General features: G+C 37.1%; 2 protein-coding genes across 3 annotated transcripts; both read right to left on the reverse strand.

The window, feature by feature from the left end:
* Positions 1-2,634: 2,634 nt before the first annotated feature.
* LOC137249005 (uncharacterized) lies at positions 2,635-3,781 on the reverse strand. Its single transcript, XM_067780058.1, has one exon. The coding sequence runs from the start codon at positions 3,415-3,417 to the stop codon at positions 2,719-2,721; it is 699 nt and encodes a 232-aa protein (XP_067636159.1). The 5' UTR covers positions 3,418-3,781; the 3' UTR covers positions 2,635-2,718.
* Positions 3,782-8,635: 4,854 nt separating this feature from the next.
* LOC137249006 (uncharacterized) lies at positions 8,636-10,401 on the reverse strand. Of its 2 annotated transcripts, none has more exons than XM_067780060.1 (2): positions 10,259-10,401; positions 8,636-10,132 (listed from the first exon to the last, which is right to left on the reverse strand). In XM_067780060.1, the coding sequence occupies exon 2, from the start codon at positions 9,759-9,761 to the stop codon at positions 8,823-8,825; it is 939 nt and encodes a 312-aa protein (XP_067636161.1). In that variant the 5' UTR covers positions 9,762-10,132; positions 10,259-10,401; the 3' UTR covers positions 8,636-8,822. The 2 variants fall into 2 exon arrangements, with proteins under 2 accessions (XP_067636161.1, XP_067636160.1); XM_067780059.1 differs by having other exon boundaries at positions 10,223-10,375.
* Between the last annotated feature and the right edge of the window lie 1,680 nt (positions 10,402-12,081).

The raw sequence follows: 12,081 nt of genomic DNA on the forward strand, positions 1-12,081 counted from the left end.
ATCAACCATACCACTACTAAGGTAGAATATCAGTCAAATGCAGCTAAATACCATAAAGTTATCGTAAGCTTTGTTAAGGTTAAACCTTGAGGAAAAGTGGGCATGGTCTTTAACTGATTTTTAATATCTTGTATATAATTTGGCAAGGATAGTGCCTCTGCCAAATTTCAATGTAATATCGTGAATGGCATTCGATTTACGGCTTATTAAACTTCAAAATTTTCTAAATGTAGGTGGTGCCACACCATATTCCAGTGGCAATTTTACATGATTTAGACGCAAAAAGTTAATATGTTTCTATGACTTACTCCCTTCAGTGAGGATAGGCGGAGGCGGGAGGGGTTGAGGGGTTTGGGAATTGGACCCCTCTCCAAAAATTTTGAATTTACCCCAAACAAAAATTTCTTATAGCCTTATCTTGTTCTTTTGTTAACAATTGAACATACCTATATTTAAATTTTTTATCTTCTTCAAACCATGACGCAAACTTTCCAAGAAAATTTATTTTGGTGTAACTCACTTGAATCCTTTGAAACTTTGTATGATTGTTTGATAAAAAAAAGTGCACTTTACTGCAGCATTCATTATGTAATCCCTCGTCTCTATTTACTCCCTCCCTAAAACAGTACACACGTGGTCTAAAACTGCTTTATCTTTTTGCTTTTGGCCACGTTCTGCAACCCACACCTCACACAACTCCCTCTTTGTGATCGTCATTATATCAAAAGGGGGAACTACGGGGATGAAGAATCATTTGAGTTATATGCAAACTTTTGGCAGGCATTTTTTTCACGGTTTTATATATTTTCAGCGAAAAAATAATAAACATTAAAAAGTCATAATTTTTTAAAAAATACTCAACCAAAAAACTTTTAAACACTTGCGAAATAATATAATTACGTGTAGAAAATAGTTTAGCTTTTGATTCAACACAAAGTTTTATTCTGTCTTCTTCATTTATTCTTCTGTAAATTGTACTACTTAGCGCGTCATCAACAACTCACAATTTGACAGCAGATTATTCAACGAAGAACAATAATTATAAGAAATGATAATTACCGTTATATACTGTGCACATTTTAAAAACAAACTGCATTCAAAAAAGACATGAAAATTTTTACTTTTTCGCGTCTCAACCAAGCAAAAATGCCACTGTTCGACATGGCTTAATCATTTTTTTTTCATTATTGATGATATGGAAGTCTATATCTATTTCGGTTCCTTCATACCTGTACAACCAACCGTTATCCAATCAAAGTTATAATACCCTGTGTACAAGTACAGCTGGGTATAAAAAGCGTGAGTACAAAGTGCTCGTGAAATTCGGTGTTTAAATATACAGTTGTATGTATGTCTATAAAAATAATGTTTTTAAATGAACTAAAGCTCGTCCAGGGATTGAAACTATACAACAACAGAAACAAATAATTTCTTGTCGTTTGAGGAGAGCCTTGTCGGCTTCTTATTGGTAACAACCCATATCGATAAGTTGTTGTTATAATATTGGCTTATTGTTGAAGGCGAAATTATCGGCGAGGGGTTTGTTATCGGCTTGTTATATCAGAGTCATCGGCTTTTTTGTGGTTTCATTTAGCCTTGTTATCGATGGGTTACAGACATGCCATCGATTTTATATTGAGCTTTTGTCGGCATCTGTTTTATAACAAACAGATGAATCCTCTATAACGAATCGCTAACACCTCGATTGCAACTGGTAGTTTTTTGATAACAAACCGATAGACATTCGATAGCAAATCGATAACTTTCAGATAACAAATAGACATTTCTCGACAAAAAATCGATGAGATTTTGTTTACATATCGATTTTTTCGATAACAAATCGATAAATTTTCGATAAATGATATATGAATTTTCTACGAAAAATTGATTAATTTTCGGAATCGATAGCAAATCCTCTATAACGTATCGCTAACACCCCGATTGCGATTGGTAGTTTTTTGATAACAAACCGATGGAGATTCCATAGCAAATCGATAACTTTTAGATAACAAATAGGCATTTCCCGCAAACAAATCGATGAGATTTTGTTTACATATCGACTTTTTCGATAACAAATCGATGCATTTTCTATAAATGATCTATAAATTTTCTATGAAAAATTGATTAATTTTCGAAAGCAAATCGATAGCTTTTCCATAACACATCGATATTTTTCTATAAATAAGTAGTCGAAACTTTTCTATGTCAAGTCGATGAATTTTCGATAACAAAGCGATAATGCGTCGATAAGAAATCGATCACTCACCGAGTACTATGTTATCGATAACAGATTAACAATTCTTCAATAAATAATAGATAGCTTCCTTATACCTCTTCGATAACGCACCAATAACTCCTTTTAATAAGCATAAGCTCTTTTTATATTCAGCGTGCTTTGCTCACAGAGTGAGGTCCTCATGGACCGGCCAGTTCAACCTAACCTAACACTACGGACTCATTCAGTCCATGTGAGGTCCTCATGGACCGACCAGTTCAACCTACCCTGTGTACAAGTACAGCTGGTTATAATAAGTAAATATGGTGGAGGAATTTGGCGCTTTTGAAATAGCGAAATACTTAAAAAAATCAAGAAAAAAAAATAATAATAATTAAGTAAAATAAAATAAATAAAAATTTATTTTCGTAGTTGTATAATTGTATTTTAATCTTAATATTAATAATATAAATAATAACATAAACAGATTTCGAATTAAAAAACTAATTTCTTCTTCTCGTTGGATTAAAGTACAAAACACAATCACAATAATTTGGTAATTTTATCATTTCTTCTTTCAATACACCTTCCACAAACACTACCATAGTTCTATATACAAAATGTTGTTTACATTTTGAAGTAACGCCAAGTGGTAATAATTCATTATATTTACATTGCACATTTTCTCTTTCGCATTGCTCCACTAAAACTCCTTGTCTATGGTGTCTATGTTGTACGACCAACACCCATTTGGATTCTCTTGTCTCGCCACCTTTAGGATGTATTATACGCGACTTACTACTGCAGTAATATTCTTCAACGATGCCACCATCTATACGATTTGTCACATTTTTTGGTGGTAGATAATCATCTTTGAAAAATGCTGCAAACTTTTCAAATTGCTCTGGATGTAGTTGGTCCAACTGTTGAGTATCCGAATTACTTGCAGCTTTTGTGCTAACAACAATCCCATCGTTCGCGTCCGATTTACTGTTTCTGATATTCGATGGTGGCACTTTAAATACCATCTTGCCAGTACCGATTTTAAAAATACTATCCAAGTTATTGGAAATTGCATCCGTATTCGTATTATACTCGGATTGTGGTCTGCTATTCGCTGGTTGAATTTGTGTAGAAAATGCAATCGTTGATAAAGTTGCCAACATTAGTTGGAATTTGATAATTTTTGCTGATATTGTCATTTTAACATACTAAAGCGTATCCTTTTTTTTAATTTTTTATTTGAAGTAGAGTTTGTAGCTGCACCTTCAAGCTCTATGCAATGACTGAAATTTTTACCCGTGATTTGACGTTATATATACGTTTGTATAATATTTATCTGCAGCATCTGTCAGGTCATACCCTTATTGGGGAATTCCCTCTCTGCTTGTTTAGTTATTTGGATTTCCCATATTTATCAATTGCTTGGTACCTGCTCAAATATATTCTCGCTTTTGCATTGTTAAAGTAAAATAAACTAACACACTTCATTTATGATTAAATCTACCACTGGTGGTAAAGTGGGAAATCCGAAAACTTTGTATTTCAAAGGCTTTAAAACAATTGTAAGTGTAGGTTATTCGTTGTTCTCCCGCTTACATTTCAGCTGTTTATTTTTATACCCAGATGTACTGCAAGGAAAAGTTCTTAACCTTAGATTAGATAGATAAAGTGCAAAAAATGTTTTCCACTTAAATTCAAAATTGATTTGTAGTGACATTATATAGGTTGAACTGGCCGGTCCATGAGCACACCTCACACAGACTGAATGAGTCTGTAGTGTTTCCACAACCAGTAATTCATTTAGTGATTTTGGGAGATTTCGGCATATATCGATCTCCGGTATTTCCTCTATAGAATCGCACTAGTTCCGAACTAGCACAGAACTATAGCATTAAGAGACGACATCAGTTCTAATCCTGTCGCAGTGCTTTCTACTGACATGTTGAGCGCATTCCTAACTGGTTCAGTCGTAGGTGATTCTGAAATAGTCGTTGTCATTGACTTATTTTAATACATATAAATAGCGCAGACTTAAAGGCTGTTGGTACAAATGTATCTACGCACCGTCCCGCTTTGCATCCAAATAGCACTAGTTTGGAAATAGTCATTAAACCTGTGGTGAGAAATATGTGCTTTGCTTGTCTGTACCTCATTTTCGCTGCAGGATACATATATGTACATTCAGGCCAAGCAATTTGCATCTGTGGTTGGCCAAAATATTGAGCTGCACTGTATCTACTACTCTCCTCGGGTAGTATACTGTCAGAATGCTTGGTTCCCTACCGGATATCAACTTCCCAGCTCTGTCCGCTTGACAGGTGCCACGTTTGTCATTGTGTTCTGGCATCGAGATAATTTTTATCGTAAAAAGGTTCATAAAATGGGTCGAGTGCCCCGTGTTAGGAATCAACACTTCAATGGCCGTAACAGTATTGATTGAAATGAAGTCGAAACTACCGTCTCTTGAAGCGTCATTACAGGCCATGCGGAGACCATTTGACAAATAATGCAAGTAGTGCACATTTTCATCATTGCACTTACTGCCAATGTTCATGTTTTACGAAGGCCTCCACTGATTCAAACCAAAACCGATAGTAGCACGGTTCATATTTACCCATAAGAAAGCAGGACGCTTGACCAGAAAAAGCCCTTGAATCAAATCAGCTTGGGCGTCAGCCGTTTGCTAATGCCTTCAGGACAATATATGCTCTCCCTTTTATGCGTTTTTCATAAAAACTTGCCGCCAAGTATAGTCATGAGCTACTAAACTCTGTCATATAGTTCCAGCGGACCTTCAGAATGGTATGTGGTGTGGATACAAGGACTTTTTCCTTCCTGTGGAAAAAAATATGCGAGATTCGGAGGATGTAGCCATCTGACTGGGATTCAGGAAATTTTTCGTTTTCAAGGATTTTTTATCACTCAACTTACGGCACCACTTGACAAACCCTAAATTAAGGGTTCTAGACAATATCATGTGTGATAATTACCCAGAGATGGTGGGGAGAAAGAAAAAATTACTAAGACGTACCCCTGTATAGCTTTCTATGGAAAAATGCGTCTCCCCCACTCCACTGCGGGAGTGATACCGTTAAGCAATTTGTTGATTAATAAGACCAAATTTTTATCAGCTCGAAATGCAGTTAACGCTTTGTCGATGGCCGTTGACAGGAAGTTGTTGAAATACCCCTTCGATCAATTTTCCTATTCATTTGATGACCATACGGAGGGATCTTCATCAGACCCGCTAATAAAGTAGGAACTTTGTGATGCCGATTTCGAGGAATCCTACCCAATCAGGCTGAAGATATTGTGGAAAACATGAAACCTCTTCCCTGCGTTTTGAATTACTTTCATATTATAATGATCAGTTCATGAAAAACTCACTATCGATGCTTTTCCCCAAGTTAAAACTATCGCTGGATAAAGGTCGCTGCTTCATTGGACACCACTGACAACCATTAAAAGTCACATTCTTACCCGTTTCAGGCAAATCGCTATTCAAAATTGGTAATCTACGGACTCATGTAAGATTACCAAAAGAATTTAGCCGGGCTACAAACATACAAAACTGAGGATTTACTAAAATTGTCTAGGAAATATATATATGGCGCACATGCAGAAAGAATGGGATAAACCTTGAACAAATTGTGCAGGAGATACAGCCAGAAGGTTGTAAGTAAACGGTCACCCATTTCCTCTGCAAGTGCCCAACACTGGTTAATATCAGGTACCGAACTCTGGGCGGTTTCGTGATTTCCGATTTAAGAGAGGTATCAAAATGCTTCACAAAGGAGATATCGAACAAAATAGTTTGATTAAAAATAAGCTCACTATATAATAGGTTAATTAATATACACGATAATTAACTGGTTTAGTGGGAATACCTCCCTTCCCTATTCTGATAGAGAAAGAGGCAACACTAAGTGAACTAAGACTTCCAAATATTTCAGATTTGAAGCTGGGAAACATGATAGGGCATATGAAAGTAATAAAAAACTCATAGGAAATCCCACATAACAACTGCGTGACGTAATTTCTCCTAAGCTCAGAATCTCACGGAACTTTGAAGTGTCCATTGTGGACAGAACCCACTCGGAAACAGGGAATCCTTCTAATGACCCTGACTCAGAGGTCCGGTTCACGGATAGATCGAAATTCGATGACGGAAGAATGGGAACCGGCATCTATGGACCGAACTTCAAGAAATCGTTACCAATGGGATGCTACCCTACCATATTTCAGGTAGAAATCCTTGCAATAGAAGTTTGCGTTAGAGAATAGTACGGAAAGGTTCATCCTCGAAGAGCATTTACACTATGTCGGACAGCCAGGCGGCACTGCGTGCCTTGCAATCCTACACAGTTACATCTAAGACAGCATTGAAATTTTTAATGACCTGGGATTCAAAAACAAGGTTTTATTAAGATGGGTTCCTGGACATCTGGGACATGAAGGTAATTAACATGCAGATAACCTAGCAAATCAAGATGGTACAGCAGCATTATATGGTCCAGAGCCCTTTTGTGAACTCACAAAAGCACACATCAAGGAAAGCATATGTAAATGGGGAACAAAACAATTCAGACGTCCCTGGATCGACTGCCCAGGGCAAAGACAAGCCAAACTGTTTATACTTCTGGCAACGAAAATATTAGCCAAACTCATTAATCTAAGCAGGGATGACCTACGAACTCTCACTGGGTACTATATGGGGCACTGTGGTCTACGATATCACCTAAGTAAGTTAAATCTATCCGATACTAAAATTTCTCGTTTCTGTGAGCTTGAGGATGAAACGGCGATTCACATTCTCTGCGAATGCGTCGCTCTGGCAAGACAGAGGCTCTCTTATCTAGGTAGTGTGACTCTTAATCCCTATGTGATATGGGAGTAAAAAGGAGGTAGAGGTACTTAGATACATTAAAAGCCTCCACATACAAAATTAAGCATGCACAATAGATCTACAAAGGTCGCAGTGCTTCCAGGCCTAATAATAATAATAATAATAATAATAATACATATAAAAAAAATTAAGGCGCGATAACCTGCGAAGAGATCTAAGGCCGAGCTTCTCTTCCAATTTGCGTCGTGCTCCTCTTGATTTTCCCTACAAATTGGCCGGACGGGACCTACATATTTTATGCCGAATCCGAACGGCATCTGCAAGGCAGATGAGTTTTCACTGAGAGCTTTTCATGGCAGAAATACACCCGGAGCGCTTGCCAAACACTGCCGAGGGGCGACCCCGCTTAGAAAAATTTTCTTCTAATTGAAAAACTTTATTTCTAAAATTTTGATGTTGCTTTGCCCGGGGTGCGAACCCAGGCCATACGGTGTGATAGGCGGAGCACGCTACCATCACACCACGGTGGCCGCCGTATAATAATACATATATGTTGTATTATTTTCGCTATATATTTGTTGTTCAGTAGAATGCAAATAGATTTTATTATTTAATTTTGTTTTTTCTTATAATTTATTCCCATTCTGGTAAAGATCGGTTAATAAACTGGCTCAGCTAAAAGTTTAGAGAATGGTTGGAATAAAAATGGCTCGATTTTTTATTCGAAATTTTTGCGTGCGGATTTCCCGGTTTAATTTTATTGAAAGGTCGGTTCTAATACTGGCCCAGCGTCGATTTCTTTAAAATAAGAATATCTCTCTTAAATAAAAATGTGTGAAAATCAAAATACAAATGTTGATCTGTTTCGCTACTTTTCCGAATTTTTGGTAAATTAAAGTACGATAATCGGATTAAAAGCTGGACCATTGAGAATTCTTTAGAATTAATGTTCAACTCAAAGTCTAGTCCTACAGAAGTGTTTTGCTTCTGTGGTGTCTAGGTTATGGTCTTTTTTCGAAATGGTCGAAAGGTCAAACGGAAATTTTCTAAAAGTCAAGTTCCTTCAATTGACTGTATGACCATTTGAAGTGGTCACAAAGACATTTAATCGTATGGCTATTTGAAGAAGGCATACCTTCAATTGAGCTTTTGGCCGTTGCCTTTTTTTCACCCTGCCGTTTTGGGCACCAAGCCCCGAATGCACGAACACTTACGCCAGCATTCCCGGCGGCATTAAAATTATGTTTGGAACTGATATATTTCCGTCCGATATCTGACAATTGACATTTCATAGAATGTCACAGTGTTAAATTTTCCAGTTACTTATATGAAGAAAATACTAATCGTAGACTAGTTGGCTTGGCATTTCATAGAATGTCACAGTGTTAAATTTTCCAGTTACTTATATGAAGAAAATACTAATCGTAGACTAGTTGGCTTGGGACATCTTTGGTATTTGACAACAAGTTATTTGGTTTAAGTTCAGGGCCCCATCATGAAATTGAAACTAACATTAAAGAAACCATTTTTTATTTCGCTTTAATTTATTTAAAAATATAAAAATTTTTAATTTATTTAAAAATATAAAAATTTTTAAATAATAAAAACACGTCTCATCAATTTTATGCTCAAATAATTGCACTCGTAAATTTAACTGACATTATTTAGTGATAATAAATAAGCGATTTAAAAAGTACAACTTTTAAATATATTTACGAAAAATAAAATAAGTATTTAGCCTACAAACTTACAGACACGTCACACAAAATAATAATCTTTATAAATATTATACGATGAATTCAATTCATTCGTAGCAATATTAGCAATAATATTATTTTTAGTTTGTTGATAGGGTAAGCCGCAGGATGATGTCATCAGGCATTGTCTTTCCATTTGAGGCTTTCTGCAATCTCCACTGTGCGTCACATGAACTGGTCTGATGTTTTTGAAAAACTTTTGTATCACCATAGCCTTTTCATTAGCCATCATGGCTAGAAATTTGGGCGTATATTCGAGATTACTTGATGAGTCGTCTAACACTGAAACATTTATGTCTGTTGCTTCAGCTTCACTGATCACTTGGTTAATTTGTTTTGTGTTGGGTATGATATTCACATATGAATTTTCATTTGCTTTTTCTGCAGCAATAACATTTTCGTTTCGTTTTGCTTCTCTCGGAGACAGAGGACAATCCAATGACATTCTAAATGATAATCGACGACAAACATCACTTTGTGAATTTTTATCATCATTTTCTTCGTTTAACTCTATTTTATTGTTCATATTCTTTCGCAATACTGTGTATGATGGAAATCCTTTCGGCGTTAGTTGACCGGCCACTACGCCTGTCATATTTGGCTGTTGCGCGGTGCTATCAACTTTTATCGGTGACACTTTGCGTGGCGAACGTAATTTAGTATGTTCGAAAGCGTTCTTCCAGAGCGCATATACTGGATCATATTTTAGATGTTTATTTTGTGTTGGTGATTGTTTTGGACTTTCACTTAAAACTTTAGTTATCGAAGCAACTTTCGTTGGTGATTCAAATATGAAATTGCTGCTGCTCTCAGCGCCAAATGTTGAACAGCGTTTTATTATATTTGCATTAACCGCACAATCGTTGTGATTGCCTTGACTTTTGGTTTGTTTGCAAGCGAAACGTTTGAAGTAACGCTTCTTTGATAGGAAACTACCCATTAATATGAAAATTTAACTTTGCTCAAATAAAAACAAATTTAGCGCTTAATGCGTCCGCAGCTGAGTACTGACTTCTGCTAGTTGCGTTTTATTTCTAAACAAACAAGCTACAGCTAATCCTTTTATGTACCTCTGAGCAAGCGTCTTAAACGCTTACGTTACGTAGGTAAACAATTTCAGTAACAAATTCAGCTATTGTTATGCGCGGGGAAACTTTTCGCTACACAAACGAAAAAATTTACTGAATTTAAAATAATATGTCTGCTTAGTTTGGTTCGTTTGGACGTTTCGTAGGAATTAACAAAAACTTGGGTGGTGACCATTTACTTTTATTTCAATTGTTTTATTGTGCAAAAATTGTAGGCGAGTACCTAAATTGCAAAAACGTTTATTTGGAAAAAATTGGATAAAGTTAAACCAACGGTGGTTGGCGGTAGCACTAAACTAAAAATTATACTCACATAGGAGGATGAGCATACATGCCAAATTATACCTACATTTCAAAGTTGAGAGCAAACATAAAAGAAACAATACACATCACATTATGCAGGTAACTCAATGTTGCTGTTTTATTTAAAAAAGATTTTATTTCGTTTGCTTTTGATACTCAATCTACACTAAAAGTAGGAGCGCTTTTACATTATTGAAATCAATTCTTTGCATTTACATTTGTTAATTTTTTCGCGCGCAAATTATGAAACAACAAGTAGGGAAGGGACTGTCTTCGGCTGTGCAGAAGACTTCATACCTTTCATGAATGGAGCTGAGCAATTTTCTCTTCCGAATAATCGGCTATATATGAGGTGGAATATATAGAGAAGAGTTGTACATAAGCGACATTTTCTATATACATAGCTTATGTTAGGTTGGGTGGTAACTGCCCTGATAGGGGAAGCTCACTTGGACAACAGGAAGGTCCATTGTGATACCACATAGAATAAAAGAATGGTGACATAGCTATAGCTAGAGAATAAAATTCCGAATGATACCTATATCAACTTTGGACAAATCCGTCGGAGATTCAAGTGAGTCGCGACCGAAGTACTTTCGCCAAGTTCTGACAAAAGCTGGACAATCAAGCATAAAGTGATTCGATGATTACATCTGTTGTTGTTGTTGTTGTAGCGATAAGCGGGTTAAAATATACCCGCGGTAGGTATGCCTGCCGTAAGAGGCGACTAAAATACCAAATAAATTCAATGATTTGTATAGCCAAAATCTTCCAAAGGGTATATATAGCTTCTCCAATTCAATTGCCATCCTCACATATCCGTGGCGAATTCTGTTTCATTAACAACCGGGCCTCTGGCGACCCCAACTCCTCATGAATGTAGGGGGAGGGAGGCGGGATGGCTTAGAAGGTCACATGTGGTCATAACAAATCGTTGCCGAGACGGTCGGGCTTGGTACCGGAACGTACCGAATATGCATCCGGCGAAGGATCAGCAACATCGATAACACTCCCAAAGGCCTTCGGTGAGCCTTAGTGTACCCAATTATTTCGGCAGACCTCCTGCCATCCACTTGCGGCCAGAAAGATCTTGCTACCCTGCAAGAGGTGGCCCAAAGTTTGCTGAGCTGATTCGAAGCCGACTATGGAGGAGCAAACCGCAGATGGCCAGCGGAATCCCGAAATCCCTAAGTCCATCATCATCTGGTTCAGTTGTACCGATGGGGGCTAAGAGATCCACTTGACGTTGCGCAGGATATCACTGCCCCGGAACCCAGATCATTTTAATTATAAAATAGTTCGATGCAATCACAAGCGAGGTCACGCAGCAAGTTGTTGAAACAGCAAGTTTCCGTGGACTCCCGTTAGAGGATATTGATGACAATTTGTGATCGGTCGCATCTATTAGGTGGGGCGAAGCACTGCTACAACAACTACAACAACAGGTTACCCGCTCCCAGACCACCCTCGATCGCACTGTAGTTGAACTCAAGGCCTTGATAGCCGCTTGGCTATCAGAGTAGATGTTAAATTCCCTAAGCGTAGTAGCACTGGATAGCATTTCATCGCCGCAACTTCCGCTTGGAAAACGCTGCTGACTTGTGACAAACCTAGTATACCATTTCATTTTCATGAAAGGTATAAAAAACGGTATAAATCAAGCGGTAGAAAGGGATATCAAAATAACTTAAAAGATGCGAGTAACCTTAACAGAGGATCTCTTATCCCTTTTAACCTATGTCGCTGCAGAATCGAGTTAAATAAGTGCAGGGGCGGCGAAATGGAGGAGAATGATATAATAACTTAACGCGAATAACACGGTTGATATTTTAGGCCTAGTTTCTATAATAATTTAAATGATGCTACTTT

Source organism: Eurosta solidaginis, chromosome 4 (genome assembly GCF_040869045.1).
Source record: "Eurosta solidaginis isolate ZX-2024a chromosome 4, ASM4086904v1, whole genome shotgun sequence".
NCBI classification, from domain to species: Eukaryota; Metazoa; Arthropoda; class Insecta; order Diptera; family Tephritidae; genus Eurosta; species Eurosta solidaginis.

Bases quoted from the DNA above. Each gene is read 5' to 3' on its own strand.
- LOC137249005 (XM_067780058.1), bottom strand. From the start codon at position 3,417: ATGACAATATCAGCAAAAATTATCAAATTCCAACTAATGTTGGCAACT.
- LOC137249006 (XM_067780060.1), bottom strand. From the start codon at position 9,761: ATGGGTAGTTTCCTATCAAAGAAGCGTTACTTCAAACGTTTCGCTTGC.